General features: G+C 41.5%; 1 protein-coding gene across 1 annotated transcript; it reads left to right on the top strand.

Annotated features, from left to right (window-relative positions):
• Positions 1-1423: 1423 nt before the first annotated feature.
• Positions 1424-15460, top strand: LOC308136999 (transcription intermediary factor 1-alpha-like; the record flags this gene model as incomplete). The annotated part of the gene is made up of 18 exons (XM_080505555.1): positions 1424-1700; positions 1852-1970; positions 5340-5487; positions 5801-5933; positions 6142-6258; positions 7454-7568; positions 7726-7872; positions 8065-8179; positions 9490-9866; positions 11308-11439; positions 11516-11621; positions 11702-11753; positions 11882-12014; positions 12878-13182; positions 13434-13575; positions 14424-14498; positions 14944-15099; positions 15218-15460. 18 exons carry the CDS (start codon positions 1424-1426, stop codon positions 15458-15460), a joined length of 2892 nt encoding a protein of 963 aa, XP_080361681.1.
• Positions 15461-19412: the final 3952 nt, after the last annotated feature.

Below are 19412 nucleotides of genomic sequence, written 5' to 3'. Positions count from 1 at the left end.
AATAAGCATAATGCTTCTGCAACTGGTGTGACAAAAACCAAAAAAGAACAAAAACTTGCAATTCCTTTGCCATTTCAAGATTACCTGTATAGTCTGTTTGTGCTGACTGTAAACAGGATGTGTTAGAGAAAACTGACATTTCCATTGTGCATTTAAAAAAAAGTATCTGTATGTGTATGCCATGTATCAATTTCATATATGAACTACAAGTCAGTTATCAATTTGTGGGTTTGTGGGACTTCAGCAACATGGATTGTATTTATGTAGTCAATATTGAACAGGAGCATGTCACACTTCGATTACAAAACGTACTAAATGCACCTTGTGTACTTACATAATATATCAATCAGTTAATCAATCAATATATGGTCATATCTCCCATTGAGTGAATGATTCTGCATTTCACTACTAACAACTTCCGTTCGGCCAATATGGTTTTATCTAAAAATGTTTTTAAGTGGAACACGTTTCCAAATTTGTGCACTCACACCCATGTTTCAAGTTGTATTCAGTGAAAATGCTATTATTTTGGGACCTGGGGCTGCATGGTGGTGTTGTGGTTGGCACCTTGAGGTCATATAGAGAGAATGTCATGGGTTTGAATCCAGTTCAGTACTTGTGTAGTTTACATGTGGGTGTGTAGGTTTCCTCCCATCAATAACATGATTAAAAAAAAACAACTAAAACACGTACAGTGTGATTTGAACCAGACGTATTCTCATAATGAAGCCTCTCTATCCAGCGGCTGCAGTCCAGCATGAATTGCAAACGTCCGCCTGCTCCTACACACCTGATTTTAATGAAAGTATCATGCTGAAGCTCTGCAGAAATCCTGACAACAACCCACTCATTACTATCAGGTGTGTTGGAGTGAGGGCACCTTGAAACCGAGCAGGAATGCAGCCCTCAAGAACCAGGAGTGGCCACCCCTGCTACACTCCACTACAGCTCAGATAAAACCTCATAATGATGCTGGGAGTGGGAAAAGTACCGAAATACACATCGTTACAAAGAGAGAGTCGACAAAATAATAACCAACTGGAGGATCAGGGAGGGAGATCCCTGGTCCCCCGCCCCTGCACCCTGTCTCTCCTCTGCACGCCAGTGTTTTGACCCCACCCCTCTCGCTTGCCGCAAAGTGCGCGTGCGGTGCAATCTGAGCAACATCCGCTGCGCGGGAGCGTGACGCGGAAGACGTGGGTTATACCGTTATCTCGCCAACAGGTCTTCAGTCGATGTGGCGCGCGCGCACACACACAAACACGACACGCGACGTGAGCGTGCTATTGTTCTCCGGACAGACTGCGCTCGTGTCGAGAGGGGGATGCTTCGCGTGCAGGGGCTCCGTGGAAAACGACGGCTCACGTGAGCGTGGGCGCATCTTTGAGCGCGCGCGGAGAGAGCCAGCACCGACACGTAAGAAATGGCCGGGTGCCGAGAGAAACAGGATTCGGGGGATGCCGCCGTGATCATCGTTGAGAACGAGGCGGAAAGCGTGCCGGTGCAAGAGGGGCGATCGGCACCGAGCCACCCGGATCACCTGGATACCTGTCCCGTCTGCCAGCTGAACTTCCACAGCAGGGAGCCCAAACTTCTGCCCTGCCTGCACTCCCTCTGCAGGAAGTGTTTGCCCTCACCTTCGCGGAATCTGGCCACCGCTGAGGCGCCAAACTCCCAGGCTGACAGCTCGATCAAACCACGTGAGTCACTTTGTTTACAAACAATGAGCGGGGATCCGAGGGAGACAAAAAAATAAAAAATAAACACACAACGTAAGCCCACATGCTATGGACTCAATTTTGATTGTACGACACGTGGAACGATGTGTCCCTTTATCTGTTTTGATTCCAGTCAATGTGATCCGCTGCCCGGTGTGCAGGCAGGAGTGCATGGAGGTGGATGTGATGGACAACGTCTTCGTAAAGGACTCTGCTGAGGCTCCCAGCAGCACAGTGGAGAAGACTGTCCAGGTTTGCGCCACGGAAAGTGGATTGCCATTTGAGGGCTACTTTGTCAGGGGGAAAGTAACGGACTACACTTGCACCAGTGCGATTGAGTAGTGTACGGACACGGGTGCCGTTTTATGAGTTTATTTCTGGTCGGGATCCACAATTCACTGCAAATATATGTTCATTATTTGGAATTTAAACGTTGCAGCAGATCTACATATATTTAAGTGTGTGGGTCCATACCTTATGCGTTCATACTCTGCATGTCAACATATTTGGCTGTTTAAATGGAGCCCTATTACACTACTAGATTGTGGTGACAACAAATGGCATTTCACGTCATACATGGTGGCAACAAGCCACAAGTCACAAACGCGTAAAATCAAGGAAAAATGACTGAAATGATGCCGGTGGGAACACATTAGAGAGATTGGGGGGGATCGTAAATGTCAAATTAAGATTTGTGACCCTCAGATGTTGAGTTTTATGACCTAATTTATTGTTTTATGGTGTTGAAGCTCAAGAGGTCATAATGTGGCTCAACCTTTTTCCAACAGAAAAGGACGATTAAGACGTATTGATCGGAACACGTGTCGAGGTCCTATTAATGATGGCGATAAAAAAGAAAGATGGGAAAACAAAGGCATACAAGCTTCAGTGGTCTAAAAGTAAAGTAAGGTGCAAGAGTGCAGGAGTCTTTTGTAAGCCATCAAAATGGATGGGGAAGGGGGGAGAAAAAGGTGGTTGCCCCAACTTTGTTTGTCTGGCCTTGACCACCACACACACACACACACACACACACACACACACACACACACACACACACACACACACACACACACACACACACACACACACACACACACACACACACACACACACACACACACACACACACACACACACACACACACACACACACACACACACACACACACACACACACACACACACACACACACACACACACACACACAGGGTGTGGCTTTAAATGGAGGCCTCGGCAGTCCAATTTCACTCACTCGGGTTAGAAACGCGCGGAGGACAAAGATGCACAGTGGTGTTTGCGCCCAAAAGTTGTTAAAGAAACAGCATTTGATATACATGTAGAAATAACTGAAGCCTAGTGAGGCTCTCCCCTCTCCAGCTCCGATGTCAAATGTTTATATTTTGTGTTATTGACGAGCACGATAAAGTGGATTTTTATTCAACGCAAACGACTTCCGTCATTGAAGGTCAACTTTGAGCACATCAACCTGACACAAGTTTCACTGTTTGAATGGATTTAAGCATTTATTTTGTACTTGGAGACCTCCTAGAAAGATCCGAAGGCTTAGGCCAGCGTTCACCACCCACAGTTGTTTGCTGCTTTCCAACGACATCTGGCGCACATCTGGTGCAACCTCTCCATAATGACCCGATGTCGCTGAGTCTCCAGGCCGGGAAGAATCGTCATCCCGCCTGGAAGAACTAAACGCTTTAAAATGTAAACTAAAAACTGCTCAAATGCTGAGGGGGGGAAAAAAACGTCTGCTACTTCCAAAGTTTGGATGCGGGCCTCGCCTCTTGTTGAGGGAAACTGTTGGGAAAAACACATATGCTATCACTTTAATTGTGAAAAGCAGATCCACAGTGTGGGTTGGAGTGTTATTTAAGACTTTTTGAGACTCTTTTCTGTCTCTCCCTATGGTATTAACTAGTGATTGTACATATATTAAAATAGTTTGACATCTCTGTGTTTTCATATAGAATGTTTCACCTTCACCATCATGTGAGGGGAAGTCCCAGCCTGCAGACGCTGAAGCTGCTGAAACTCTTGCTGAAGCTCCTGTGAGACATGCGACGCAAGAGCTGGAGCATCAAGTGCACATAATAAACCAGTGTACGCTATTGATCAGGAGACGTCGCTTAACAAACTATCCTCAGAAACTGCTACGACAGAGCTTGGTCAAGCAAGATCGGAGATGATTAATTCATTTGAATTTTGCTCCTCTGAACGTCAATGCTTCTATTTTGCCGTCAGGGCCAGACAGACAGTCGGGATGACCACACTTTCTCCCCCACATTCCCATCTGTTTTGACGGCTACTGATAGTCCCCTGCACTTTATGACTTTTGCACATCTAAAGCTTGTATGTGTCCCTTTTTGGTATCGGCGGCATAAACGTAACATCTGAGACTCATCAGTGTTGATTTGATGTTTGGGGTGACTCCCAATGCCTCTCACAGGTGATCAATTAAAAAAAAAAAAAAAGAAACAAATGAGTGCAGTTGCTTTGGGTTAAAATTGTGTCTAAGAAACAAAAAAGCACAGTTATTTGGAAGTACTAATTCCCAAAGCACAAAGACATTGGCACCATCTTGGTAAAGTGTGTTTATTATTACATCCAAGTCATATTGGAATTGCAAAACAACATTTATTACATAGCATTTGTCCTTATATCTAAGTACAATATACACCTTAAAATCTACCAAAATCTTGTGTTGAAAGTTGCATTTGATAGCAAAGTTATTTCTAATTGAAACATTTTAAATGTCTGCATCATATCCCACAGTGGAATAAGTTATTTATGAGACAATGACTTATATATTTTTATTCAAGTGTATTGAATCAAATGATGGCTATTGATCATGCAATTAAAAAAGTAACCAATAGTACTTGATTTTAATGCGCATTTTCATTACTTCAGCATTCTCAAGGTTCTTTACACTATGAGTGAAATAGACAAACACACACAGACAGTGACGGCTGCTCAACTTCCACTGGGAGCAATTTGTTCAGTGTCTAGCCTCAGGACACCTCGACATATGGACAGGAGAAGATTGGGGATCAAACCAGCTACCCTGGGAATAGAAGGCGACTTGCTCTACCACCTGAGCTATAGTAAAAAAAAAAATATATATATATATATGTATACGCGGTGTATATCTTTAACAAACACTTTTCTTTAAATTTGTGTGATTTATATGTCTTATATTGTCTTATTTATATAAATTTTGCTTTGGTGGCTCGAGAAGCTAAATGTTGTCCTCTTGCTACTCTATTTTATTGTTTTTCTTGGAATTTAGTGCATTTCAAGCAATGTAAAATTAGACGAAATCTCCAGTGCTCTCTGCACTCCTAGCAACGACTATAATATATTCCTAGAGGGTGAGCAAGTTAAATCGGTGCCCTGAGGGTTTCCACTGTCAGAGTAACATTTCGGAGTTGCAGCTCCTTGGACCTGCTGCTTCTGTGTCTTGATGTTTCTTACAGGAAATGGGGATTCGTTCCATATTCCTCATCAAACTGGAAGAAAAAAAAAACCCGGCATCCTCTAATGTGAACTGGATTTCTAGCCTGTTTCCCACACTAAGATGAGTTCATCATGCCCTCCTCATCTCTCCGTAGCTCTGCATGACCTGCGATGACAACACTGAAGCGGCTGGCTTCTGTGTGGACTGTGTGGAGTACCTTTGTGCCACCTGTGTGGAAGCCCACCAGCGAGTCAAATTCACCAAGGACCACGTCATTAGACAGAGGACGGCCATATCGCAAGGTGCTCTAACCTGTGTCCTCACCTCACTTTGTTCTCTCCGCATCACCTGCGGAATAGTCTTGCTGTTACCATGACGACGGGACGGGTTATTATAGGATCGGGGCCCATGATTTATTTAAAGTGATGGAATATTTAGCTACCAATATTATTATTATAGATTTCTATATGTTCAGAGCACAAACTCTTTTAAGACTTCAAATAACTGTGGTTCGACACCTTTCACCTCTTCAACAAATGGACAAAATGATCCAAAGTGAGTATAAATGAATGAATGACTGGACATGTAATTGATGGACATTTTGTTGTTTTGCAGAGGTCCACAGCGCGTCAACTCACAGGCCCATGTTCTGTGACATCCACAAACAGGAGCCTCTGAAACTGTTCTGTGAGACCTGCGACTTGCTTACCTGTCGAGACTGCCAGCTCGTGAAGCACAAAGATCACAAGTACGTCAAAATTAACACAAAAACGAAGATTAAATTCTTCTAATGCCAGTGTGAGAATTACATATTTATGAGAAATTCATATGGTTCTGTTTATGTGATGCGTGTCATAAATAAATAAATAAAAGCCAGTTGGAGAGTATTTTGCAAAAACAAAAGATGTATTTTTGTATGTATGTGTGTTGACTCAGTGATGTTTTTGTTTTATTAGTTATCAGTTCCTTGAGGATGCTTACAAGAACCACAAACAACACATGGAGAGCATGACCCATCAGCTGCAGGAGAAGAAGAAACTGATTGAGGAAGTCTCCAACTCCATAAATAATGGGTATGTCTTCCACTCCTCCACAAGCATGAAGAAACGATCACTGCTTGAGGAAAAAGCCACACTGCGAGACGATATAACCCTCATCTCGAGAGACGATTTCGAGAAATATGTAATTTGCTACACAGTAGGTCCTATTTCAGAAAACTAGTGTGAGCCGTGGGGGTTTGAACAGCAATTTATATAATAATACTTATAAGAATAATAAGTTGTGTCCAAACTTTTTTTTTCACTGAGGGGCACATTCAGAGAACTATATGAACGGCAATAGAGGGGGAGTATATGACTGACATTTTGCACACTTTGTTCTTACTGTCCTCCAATGTTTAATTTTACAATTATTCTTTCAGTAGACTTGTTGAGAAACTCACTCGGGGCTGTGAGGGCATCTTCTCAAAACAGTTCTCAGCATTCAGAACAACACGATTTAAAATTATTCAGGAAGGTTTTAGTCAAAATAACCCTTTGTATTACTTGGTAGCCTTGAAGCAACACTAGTTTCAGAATGTTTGATGACCTCTGACCTATCGGCGTCAAAACTAAAAGCAAATTCAATGTGTCGGCCATTTGCATTCATATTTTTGGAACTTGCTGTTGGCCAATTAAAAATAAACACTGGGCATTGGTTGGCCTGTGGTTTGTAGTTTGAACACCTCCAATCTATATTGAAACGCCGGTTGCAGCAGGAAGGATATCCAGCCTGAAACGAAACCACTTCTACGTTGCGTGTTGCAATAACGAACTTTACTGACTCCTATTAAAGTCACTTCCTGCCTGTAGAGAGACTCTTTACTTTTTCTCCTAAGGTACGAAATAAAAAAACAAATTTGTATCTTGACTGCAATTTTATTGCGAAATACAAACTTTGAAACCTCAATGACCTTATCTTGTGTCTCTTTTTTTATATTAGATGCATTACTTTTAGCTCCTCCCATCACCTGGAATATATATATTGGAACAAATCAGGATAATAAGAGACTGCTTGAATTAACACCATTTTAATTAATGTCATTGTGATTCATTGTACAGTAGGACTTCAACTATAGTGTAATTTAGTATAATTCTCACACAGCCAATTAAAATGTGCATTTTTACTCTCCATATCTGGTGTAATCCTTTGTTCACTGTCCCTGTTTCAAACAAATGAAATAAAAATGGGTGCATCAGTGACCTGATAGTTGTTTTGTGTCTATTGCAGGCTGGTTCAGGTTGATCAGAACCGTACGTCGGTTCATAATGAAATCAAGAAATCCGTCTGCAGTTTGATTCTGGAGATAAACAAAAAGGGCAAGATGCTTCTTAATCAACTTGAGGTACCACATCCTATTGTATCTTGCAAAAATACAGTGAAAATGGATTCTCATGGTGTTGCCTGGCCGCACACTCACTTGATGTTCTGCCCCTGAAGCTCGGAGTGCATCTCCTCAAGCTGTTCAAGCACCACACATTTCAGATGTTCTTGTTTTCCAGTCTGTAACCAAGGATCATGAGAGCGTCCTGAGAAAACAACAGGAAGACATTGGTTATTTGTCCAGACACCTGGATCATGTCATCAGCTTCACCAAATGGGCCACAGCCAGGAACGGCGGCACGGCACTCTTGTACTGTAAACGTTTGGTGAGGCTTTGTCCGATCATTGTTTTCACTCGACAGCATCTCATCACATTGTGTTTTCCTCGTCGGAGACTCTGCTCGGCTCCAGCAGCCTGGTTATAACCGTGTTGAATGCAATGAAGTGGAACCATATGCCTTCTTGCAAAGCCCAAGTGTCCTCCTCTGAAAATTATTAATGTCCTCCTTCTGTTGCAGATTCTGTTTCAGATCGGAAACCTCCTGCGGGCAAAATGCAGCGTCTCGTTTGTACCACAGAGCACTGTGCGCTTTCAGTGTCGAGCCTCCTACTGGTCCTCGAATGTCGATCTCGGTAAGATACGAAAAAGTATCCTGAAGTATGTTGTCACGAATGTACACTTCATTTTTTTATTATAGTTTTTGATTATATTAATACAATTATCTCCTCAACATTTTACTGCTTCATGTGTGCAACATTTTTTCTGCCATAAGATAGTAGCTGAGCTTACGATTTGAATCGGTGGTGTAGTGATGTATTCATCAAGTGAGCATATTACTGCGGTTGCATTCTATTTGAGTTTTACTTTGCAAATCCAGGCCAGGTTGATAGTTTGAAATAAATATTGCCAATTTTGATGAAATGTTCTTTAAGTAATGTAGAGTAAAAACCTTAAACGTCATTTGGTTTTAGCTTCTTTATTGATTCCAATCATATTTTTTCTAAACTGAATAGTCATTATTTAACAAAACAAGAAAAATGAGTACAATAATAATGAATTAGTTTAGATGAATGACACACAGAATTCGAGCATTTTACAAAATAAATACATGTATAATATTCAATCAAGTGTGCTTACTTCAGTACAAAAATATCCATACTAAAATTAAGGTAATTAAATGTATGTAGCAATACGGGGATCATGCTTGAAGGTTGCGCACAAAAAGTGTCAAATCCAGAAAATTAAACGACAAAACTGAAGTTTATTTAAGCCAGGGAATGCTTTTATTCCAGTGATGGTTCTTTAAGAGCTTAGCGGGAACGCCCACAGTAAGATACATTTTCTCGAAAGAGTGATTTTAAGCTAGAAAGTCTGATCTTGAATTAATATTAAGCAGTCTAAGCCTGGATTTGAACTGGAGGTCTTCTTCCTGTCAAACTGGAGCACTAAATTCAACACATCACCGTGTTGTATAAGATTACCTTCAAATCATAGTTTTTTTTCTCACTCTATTCTTTTGCTTTACTCACTTATTCGAATACATCTAAAAATGTGCCAAACTCTTTTCCAGAAAATAACATTGCATCCAAGCAACGTCATTTACTTGATGCTCCAACCCAGATGAATGGGAGCAGTTTTCACAACTCGTGCAAGCAAAACACAGCTTTTCACACAATAAGCCTAAAAATGCATGTATATAATGACCTGCATCAGAAACAAGTAACAAGGAGAACTTCTTTATTTGTGTGTGGTGTCAACATCAATATTTATAATGCAGCTCGATGTATAAATGTCATCAGCTTCATTTTTACCCAACATCATTTCCACAACTCACCTCTACTTTTTTTCCCCTAAACCTTCTACTCCTGACAGGTCGATGGACTTTTCTCACAGTATCACTGCTCATTCTGCTCACGGCTTTTCTGTGTGTGTTTCCCCTCAGGCTCTTTAGTGGTGGAGAGTGTGCCAGGCCACCAGCTGGGTGGTTTTCAGGGTTTCCCTCACCAACTCACCCACCCTTCCCAAGGCCCCTCAGGCTCACCCCACAGCTTGGCCCTAGGAGGTCCCAACAGCACCCTGGCTCAGCTCCAGATGCAGGTGGACAAGCTGAACCCTCAGCCCCACTGGCAGCCCCAGCCTCCTCCTCCACCCTGGACATGGTACCAGAGTGTCAGACTACCACGGACAGTCCTGGCGCCCCTCCAGGGGGGCTCTCCTTCCCAGAGCATGCCCCCTCAGCCAGGTCGCAGGTTCATGGCACCTCCACCCAACCACGTCAGCCCAACGAGCAGCTTGCCAAGCCCTGGATTTTCTCCCCAGGTCACTGTGTGCTTCTGTGTGTGAGCATGCTTGTGTGTCTGTGTGTGTGTGCTCGCGTCCTTTTGAGTGACAAGCCCTCTTAACATGCAGCGACAGCAGATGGCATTGTCCTAAATAGAGCTGACAGCCTTCACATCCTGGCCAATTTATATCTTTCCTTGTCAGGAGGGATTTTTGTCTTTAGTTTATGATTCCAAATCATTGCAAACCAGATACATCTGCAGTGCAACGACAGCCAACCTACAAAACAGGACTCAAATTCCATAAGAAGGGCTCGATATTATCTTTCCATCCAACTTGTTTAGTCTAGTTCCCGGGATGTTTTGGCGCTTGCTTTACAGTGTACAATGATTCACATGGAAATACTACTGTGTGAAGTTGCACGATAAGTTATCATGCTGATGTGAACAAGATGTTACAGCTGCAGGAAAAAGTCATAATAATGAAACGTCTGCATGTTTTTTGCACATTATAAGTTTGAAAATATTTCAGATCATTTTTCAAAGCAGGCTGAGTTATATATTGTGTCCTGCAGTGCTTATCTTTCTTACTTCAGAAAACTGACTGCTCCCTGTCGTGTTTTGCTGTTACTTTAGCAGCACGAAGTGTAAAATCATTTTGATAAAAACAAATGTAATGTTCACGCTAAAATGAAAATTTGACATAATGAGAAACATCATTTACATCTCTTTGAACTTTAGTAAAATTAATTATTGATGGCAGTGTCCTCGAGGGATAACAAAACAATGAGATCTGCCTTACTATTAAAAAATGCATCGTTGGAAATATTAATCCTGGTTTGAAATCTCATCCATTTCATTTAACCAGTAAATAACTTGATAAGCAATGGCCGTATGTGAGTATTTTCTATGTTTCACAGCTCATTGAGGAGGTATTATTACAAGGGATGTTCCTATCAACTGGTTTTGACTTGGTGGCTCGTCTGAAAATTGAAAACTCATAAAAAATCTGACGTTTGCACGTTCTCTATTTACTTCCTGAAGCATTTATGTTCAACAAAGTTAAGTGGAAGCATGCCTTGTGAGGTTATTTTTGTCATGAGCTTCTGAGTCAAACATGCTATGGTGTCTGTTGCATGACGGTTAAACAGCCTTCTACATTAATTTGAATTAAACACTGATTGGTTTAACCGACTAATATTTCTGGGGCTGACCTGCAAAGGTGTGGATGTTTAATCGTTTCATTGACTAAATTGCGTGCCTTTCTTTACGTGAACACAACAACAATTCAAAACTATGACTCCTGCATGGATCAGCCTAAAAACTTCCCAGTATTTTGCTTAAGGCTCAGGGTTTTCTCAAGGGGAATCAACCCACGCAGCCGGCAAGAGGCAGACATGCTCAGACTGACAGCAGTGTCGCTCTAAAACAATGATAATTTATTTTTTCATATTTCTGTCTTTTTCCTTCATTGTGTGTAGCATCATGTGAGGATGATGGGGAGCAGCTCCAGCTACCAAACCAAACCTTTGGACGGACCTTCGCCTCTGTTTCCACATGTGCCGCCACTGCCAAGCAACACTGGCATCAGTTTGTCACAGTCACGACAAGTGGTAGGTGATGGTGAGCCCTGAATACTGTTTGCACAATGTCAACGATTCTGGAAATAATAGGCATTGCTGTGTTTAGATGGAGTCCACGTATGTGAACAGGAGGAACGATTCAGTTGGTTCATTATACATGGTGAAGCCAAACTATACTCAGAGCCTACCTCCTTCTTTGCAAGCCAGAAATGGTACGTCTGTAGTGCCTGGCAGAATATGTGTGTGGTTGGTAACGTTTATGGAACTCATTTAAATGTCTCTCCGTTGCAAGGCTTTCAAAACTCCCCAGGGTACACTGCTGTATCCCAGGAGGAAAAACCTGGGTAAGGACACAGCTGTTCATGAGTATAAATACACTCGCACAAGCAGATTCTCTCTCCTCTTGTGTATTATTACTGTTGTCTCCGGTGAATTTTGCTTCAATTTACTTTTGATGTGCTCCCAACTTCAGAGCTTTATCTTGGAAGCCTGAAGAAACACAGCAGGCTAACGGGTCGGTGGGCTCTGCTGTCAAGAGGAGACGGAGGTCGTCTCCAGGGCCGGTCATTGTTATCAAAGATGAGCCGGATGACGACAGCAGTTATGTAAGGACATGATGCACTGATGATATCACAGTTCAATCAGTATTGCATAAATAAATGAATGTGAATTGGTTTATTCATCTCACTTCCACAAACAGACTACACTTGAACTTGTTCATTTCTGTCAGACCAAAATAACAAGTGTGATCATTACCGATAGTCAGTTCATTTATGTAAAATGGGCCTCACTCTAAAATCTGTAAAAGCTATTGCATATATTCACGTGGTAAAGCAACATTCGGCAACGCTGAACTGACCATGAAAATGTAGATCTAGTCTGCTGTTTTTATATTTATGGGAGTTTGATCCTTATTTAAATCTATTAGCAATAGTGTGTAAGCAAGACTGTTCATCTTTGCCATCTTTTTCCATTCTCTACTCAACTCGGCTGCGCAGTCCAAGAGCTGATCTCAACTGATTATGGATGAAGGCAGAGGTGAATTGGTCACCAGTACATCACAAGATAAACATCGAGAGGCAGACACAACACCACTCGCATACGGACAAGTTGGAGTCACTAACCTCAAATGCATATTTTTGAAAACCTGAGAACTTGGAGAAAACCTCACTGACAGATCCAGAATCCCAACTCCAACTTGAACTGGGGGCATTCCTGCATTGAGTGTCTCACCACTACACCGAGCTCCAGACCTGGGCCCCTATAGGTCAAAACATGTGAGGCTCAACTACCAAGCATCCAGGAAAATGACCTCTTTAACTCCCTGAATGCAACTTGGCTGTTGGTCGATTCAGGCTTCAGTCTGTTTTAAATAAAAGTTCCCCTCGATGTGAGTGAGTTATTTTATTATGTATCAGTTGCAGTATATTTTTTTTTTTACGTCTTTCTCTTTGTTTTTGGATTTCAGGCACATGCCAGTCGAACAGCCAGCCTCCCTGACAGCACGAATGACCAACTAAAAATCAGTTCCCAAGGTGAAGGAAAAATGTTCCCACCCCCTCGTTCAGCCTCGCAGCCCCCCAGCAGTCCCTTGAACCAGAGTCGGGCCAAACCTCTATGTCACACTCCATCAGAGGGAGAGGACCGGCGGGCGGATCAAACTGAAGTCCTGTGTGCCGCGTGTCAGAGGGGTGGAGGCTTGTTGACCTGCCACAAGTGTCTCAAAGTTTTTCATCTGACTTGCCACGTTCCATCGCTTCTCAAATCTCCCAGGCAAGCTTTGTCAAAAATGTCTTCATTGCTGGTCTCAGATGAAAACCCAGATCTCATGTCTTTTCATTCTCATGTTTATACCGGAATCAACAACTTGTGGCCCTCTGTGGAATGTGAAAACACGACAGTTAGGCTTCTTTTGACAAGTTGTTTCACATTTCGGAGGTGTGAGGTTTTCATCTGACAGCCACACCGTGTGCGTTTTGATGCATGCTCCTGCCAACTGACTCTCCGGACTGTCTGTGTTTCAGTGGGGAATGGTTTTGCTCTTTCTGCCGTGACCTGATAGTGCCTGAGATGGAGTACGACTGCAAGGTTGAAAGCAAACCTGAAGCCAAGACTGTGAAGACTGAGACGGATCCTGAAGGTGGACTTTGCCCCGTAGAGAAAAGAGTCAGTGGTTTCTCTTTTGGTAACATTTTATCAACTATCATATGGCCTTTTTTTTTGTTAAACTAAAACGAATTTGAAAAGTGCTAAATTACTCAGGCAATTCGTAAAATAATAGTGAAGAGAATTCATTTTGTTAGTCGAACTGAAGTCACTCATTCATGGTCATTGACACATTTTTACTGTGAGTGGTTGATTATAAAAGCAGTTGTCCCAGGCTTCCTCACTGGATCCTCAGTAGCTCAGCACACTCATTGGGAGGTCATGTTTATTGAGGTGAGCCTGAAAATCAACAGAACAGACACGTTTCCTGAACAAGGGGTGAAAGGTCCAGCGTGAACAAAATAAATGTTTTGCTACTTTGCTGGGCAACGTTTGCAAAGGTTTGCGAAAATCAATAGGTAAATGTATGATTTCAAGAGAGGTTTGAGGCTGGATTACATACACATTGCAAGTAGTATTTTCCGTTGGTAGATCAAGCTCACGAGATCCTCTTGTTTTTGTTATTGCCAAGTTGATATATTTTAAAGTGATTTGAGAGCTGCAAGTCAATCAATCTATGTAAGGAGCAAATTTGAATACATGAGTTGAGCAAGGTGCTATATAAAACCACATAAAAACTATAAAACCAAAACACAAAGCAGATCATTGATAGAAATGTTTGAAGCGACTTGTTATACAAGTGTTGTTATAAAGTGTTACTGTAATTCCACTACTGTTGGCAGTATTGTGAATACTCCTGAATACTGTTATGAAATTATTAACAGCTCATAAATAAACATCCTGTGTACTTCACTATTTTATCTCATTTTTGGCATCAAGTCAAATGTCTGTGTTTCCTCACATTGCAGAAGTGCGAGAGGCTGTTGCTGCTCTTGTTTTGCACCAAGTTCAGCTCAGATTTCCAAGAATCTGCATCCCCCTCGGTGAGAGCATAAAATAATATTTTGCTGGGATTAGTGTCACGGGGAGTTACAGTAATTGAAATTTTAATTACATGTAATGTGCAGTGGTTATTGGCCACAACAGAGAAATAGTAATAATAAAATAAACAGAAATAGCACAAGAAATATGCAAATGATTCTGCTGCTGGCACAAAACCTTCAATGTTACATGAAATACTGCAGGAGAAAACATTAAGAATGACACTTTGTCTCCTGTATATCACAGAACGTATAGCGCGTGGCAGTGCAGCACTTAAATCAGAGTGTTGAAATTGACCATGATTCATTATAAGTCCTGACAAAATATGGTGCAATAACCCACAATCTTTTCTGTTCAGTGCTCGTGTGTAATACCGGTGGATTTTCATTTTACGCCTGCTCATGAAGTTTCATTGTTTTATTATCTCTCCCTTTCTAAATACTGTAGGTATGTGCTAGAAACAGGCCGACTATAAAGGGATCAGTGAATCTCTCCACTGTGAAAAAACGTCTGGAGGCTGAGCAGAGCCTGTGTTACCAAAGCTCTGCAGAGTTTGTGTCAGACATTCGGCTCGTCTTTGGAAACAAAGCGCTGCTCAGTGAGGTACTGCGCACAAACAATTCTTCTTCTTCTTCTTCAAAAAAAGAAAGTGTTTTACTTCACTGAACACTTGATAATGTTCTTTTTTTTTTCCTACTGTTTGACTTGTCTTCCATGCCAGTCTGACTCCGAAATGGCCTCAAAACGAAGGAAGTGTGGGGAGCTGTTTGAAGAGCACCTGAAGGCCATCTACCCCAACCAGACCTTTCCAGAAATCAAACTGGAGGTGACGTCTGCTGCTCCTACGGACACTGGCCCCTCCTCTCTTGACAAATTGTCCCAGATTTCAAAGCTCCAGCACCTCATGTGTTCGGACCCCAAGGATGCACCAAATCATCCCAGTGGAGTTGTGGGAATCGTATGAAGGCTCAAATCTTCACACCATTTTTATTACAAACACTTGTGATACACATTTACCTTCCAGTTGCAAAACGTGTTTTATATGTTTAGTATTTACAGAAAATGGTTTATGCGACAGGGTCTAAACTTGGAAAATGATCAGGGTTATGTTATGTTATGTTATGTTATGTTATGTTATGTTATGTTATGTTACATTTAATTATTTTTTTACTCGACAAACTGCGAGGTTCAGCTTATATTCATACAAAAGGGATGCACTACATGCTGCACATTTAGGTATTTACACGGTAAAACTAACAAGCTACCTTTTGCTCTTGTGTAAATATAAAGGTGCATCTCAAAAACTTAGAATATCATTCAAAGGTTTAATATTTTGACAGCAATTTCCACTCTTGTTTTTTTTTAAGTTTTAATTGTACTAATTATAACATCTATTTAAAATAAAGTAGGAAAAACATCTGATCTAAGGTAATGAAAAATGTTTGCTGAAATATTTTTTTTATTTTCAGGACTTATGGGCTCATATATTTAACAATAAAACAAAGGGGATTGAAATGTTTCAGTTGATGTGGAGCAAATCAAAAGTATATGGGATCATTCTAAATTTTTCAGAGGCACTTGAAGCTGTAAGATAAAGTCTGATAAAGATGAGTCGTCCGTCATATATCCGTTCAGCGTGCATGATTCTGGCTCCTTCAGGGCAGCAGAGTGGGGAAAAAGGCAGCTCGTTGTGCTACATTTTTCACTTTCAGTCAAGATTATTCAATATTGTTTTTGTGAAAATATGTATTTATGTTTTAAAAAGGTTTTATTTATTTACTTTGATTATTTATGCTCTTACATTTACAGCTTTACCTTGATTTTACTCTACTCTTGGCACGGTATAGTGATTTCTTTCTCATGTTTGGCTGTAAAGCGACATGCTCGCATATCAATTGAAAGGTGGGTTTTCACAGGGTACAATAAAATCTTGTTTCTGACCAATAAATCAGTGTTAATTCACTTCACCCCGCAGCTTCATGTTGGAGAAGTCTATTAACCTTCAGGGGGAAAAAAGCCCCGAATATTAGTACTCCTGTTGAAAGCTTTGCCACTTTTAAGAAGTTTCCACTGTTGTGTTGACGCTCAAATCCTCCGAGTCCCACCGAGCGGGCCTCAGTCTGCTTGGCTTGTTGTTAGTGGCCCTCTGCAGATTGACACAGACGTGGCAAGACAGGCTTTGTTGAGCTTCAAAGGGACTGTACTGCACCGTCTCTCCATGGCAAGCTTAACACCGTCTGAATGCGACCCCGGCCACTCCCAATTACTTCCACCTATGCTGAGGTCAGTGTGTGCCGGTGTTTCTCATTAAAACACAAAATGCAGAGGAGGTGGTGAAGCTGGTGGTTTCTGGCAGAGTGAAAGGAGAAGTGGCTCTGAAACGTTCACTGTGCTCTTGCCAGCCAAGATTGCAGTCTGCCACTGGTCTGGCTCTTATTTTAAACAGTCGTCACTCCCTAACTGGGGTATTATCTCTTTTCTTTGTAGGTAGAGATAAGATTAAGGACAGGCCAACAGAGCAGGGGTGCTGATAAAGTACAGAGGAGGGATGTCATACCCTTGTCTGATAGATAACAGCAGAAGTGTGGGAAATAACACCGCGACTTTTGGCAGTGAGATGCAAAAGGAACTGATTTCTATAATGACTGTAATATCACAGTTTGAAAGAAATTGGCAGACTTGCTGTCTTTCTGCTGCTCCCTGAGGCAGCTTTAACATTTAACATGAGCCAAAGTTAGCCCTTCCTTCAGAGTTCTGGATAACCGCCCCCAAAATGATGCTTATTTATAATAGCGTTCTATTTTTTTTATTTTTTTTGTATGTTTGGTTTTTTTTCTTGCTTCGTACTGGCATGTGCTCAAACAGTTTTGTTTATTTTGCAAGAACAGGTGTTATGTCCAGTTTTGCATGACTGCTGAAATTGGGTAGGAGTCGGCCATGTTAAAAATACAAGACATTCATGACGACCCAATAAACCAAACGGACGGAAAAATAACAGGTGTGTATTACCAGTGGCTTAAAGTCCATCAGCTGAATTTAAGGAGCAAACCAAGCATTATATTGCCCCACAAAATTAATGCATTGAATCAAGAATCGAACTATTTAGGCATCCTACATCGTAGCATCTGCTTTTAAGTTTTACAGGAGTAGTCACAGCCAGTCATTGCAACTTGAGGCACTTCTGTACACTGGACGTCCTTCCTGCCAGACCGATGGGATTCGAACAAGGACTCCACATGCAAGGTCAAGACTTCACTGCCACCAGGGGGAACATTTAGACATACTCCATTAGCGAAACAATTTGACATCTTTTCCTTTTTCTCCTTGATTAACCACTCATTAGGTGACTTGTCCATTTATAACTAGTAACTACTCTACGAGCAATTTTCAGAACAAATACAAGTTGTGTTTTTTAATATGAGTTGTTGGTGAGCTCTTCTCTGCTTTGCTATATGACAACAAATGAAAAACAGAAATAGTTTTTACACTGATGGATTATCCACACACCAGCAAAGATTGCGCCTCAGATATAAAGAGTGATAAATTGTGCTGTATCGTCAAACTTCCACCCTTCTCCACTTCTGCGGGAGTTGTTATCGTGAAGTGAATGGTGATGAGAGGAGGCCTGAAAAGTAAAAATAACTGCACATTATGTACTTTAATGAGCCAAGACACCCACAATAATAATGTGGTCCATTAAAGTGTGGTATTGTGGATAGATTGTCAGCAGACTACATTGACTTCTACACAAAATTCTGATTGAGGAGCAGGAGATTAGAACGTTACTGGTCACACACTACAGTTTTACCAGTGCAGTTATCCATTTATGACTGTCATATATTTGTGGTCTTTTCCTGTATGCCTGTGGTGTCCCGATATCAAGCCTTTGGTGATGTTCTTGACTGGCTAGACTGGTGGTGGAGACATGTGGCTCTGATTAGGAGATCATTTAACCTCTCTCTGTCACCATGCCCAGAGCCAGTAGACTGATTGAATTTGCAGAGGGCCTTAGTTGGTACAAAATGTTTATAATGCAAGTCTAGCAATTATTTCTCCTCTTCTCGCCAACTTGGGTAGACGGTGCGTGCATGTGTGCATGCATGTGTGTCTGTGGCTTGTTTATATACTCAGCCCCTTCGCACAGTTCATGATCACTTTGGCTGAAGGCGAACCCACATCTGTGGTATGGTTACAAAAGCTTCAATTCATTAACTTTAATGGAGAAAAATAAGGTCAGTAGTGGCTCTATGGGGACTTGCATTTCCAATTTGCAGATGCAGTATCAATAAAAAAATCAAAACACAAGGAAGGATGCAACAATGCAGATCCAACTTCTGATTTTGTCTGCACAACAAATCAGCTGAAAAACTGCCATTTCTTGCAGACAGTGGTAGTTCAAATATTTATTTTTTTGATTCCCCCATATTTCCTTTAACCGATAGAATCATAAAAAAAAAAAAGGGTTTCAAGACTTACAGTCTGGACATGCCCACAACACATTTTAAGAATACCCCCAAACCAGCTCCAGATGTTGAGCAATCACTACAATCATTAGTCATAGACAGAAAAGGTCTACTCTGCAACTGATGGGGAGACAATTTCCATGTGTGCCTGCATACTTCACGGCACAGTAGCTGGAAGACACTTTGCAAATCCTAATGCAGTCTGTACACGCGCGCGCACACACACGACAGCCCACATCTCCCAAGGTAGTATTTTAGGTGCAATGCTTTCCAGCACGCATGAATATGTCCGTCAAATAAACTATTTTAGAAGGATATGCGTTTTGTGCAAAAAAAAAAAAAAAAAATTCTCAGAGCATGGTCATAAATCACAAAGAAATTACTTTTGGTAAGAAGTCAGAGGAGAAAATTATTTTAGCAACTGAATATACTGTAATTACGTTGATGACTATT

This window comes from Blennius ocellaris, assembly GCF_963422515.1.
Source record: "Blennius ocellaris genome assembly, chromosome: 11".
NCBI lineage: Eukaryota > Metazoa > Chordata > Actinopteri > Blenniiformes > Blenniidae > Blennius > Blennius ocellaris.
Note: the sequence above shows the minus strand (reverse complement) of the source record. Positions and strands in the feature narration are given on the sequence as shown.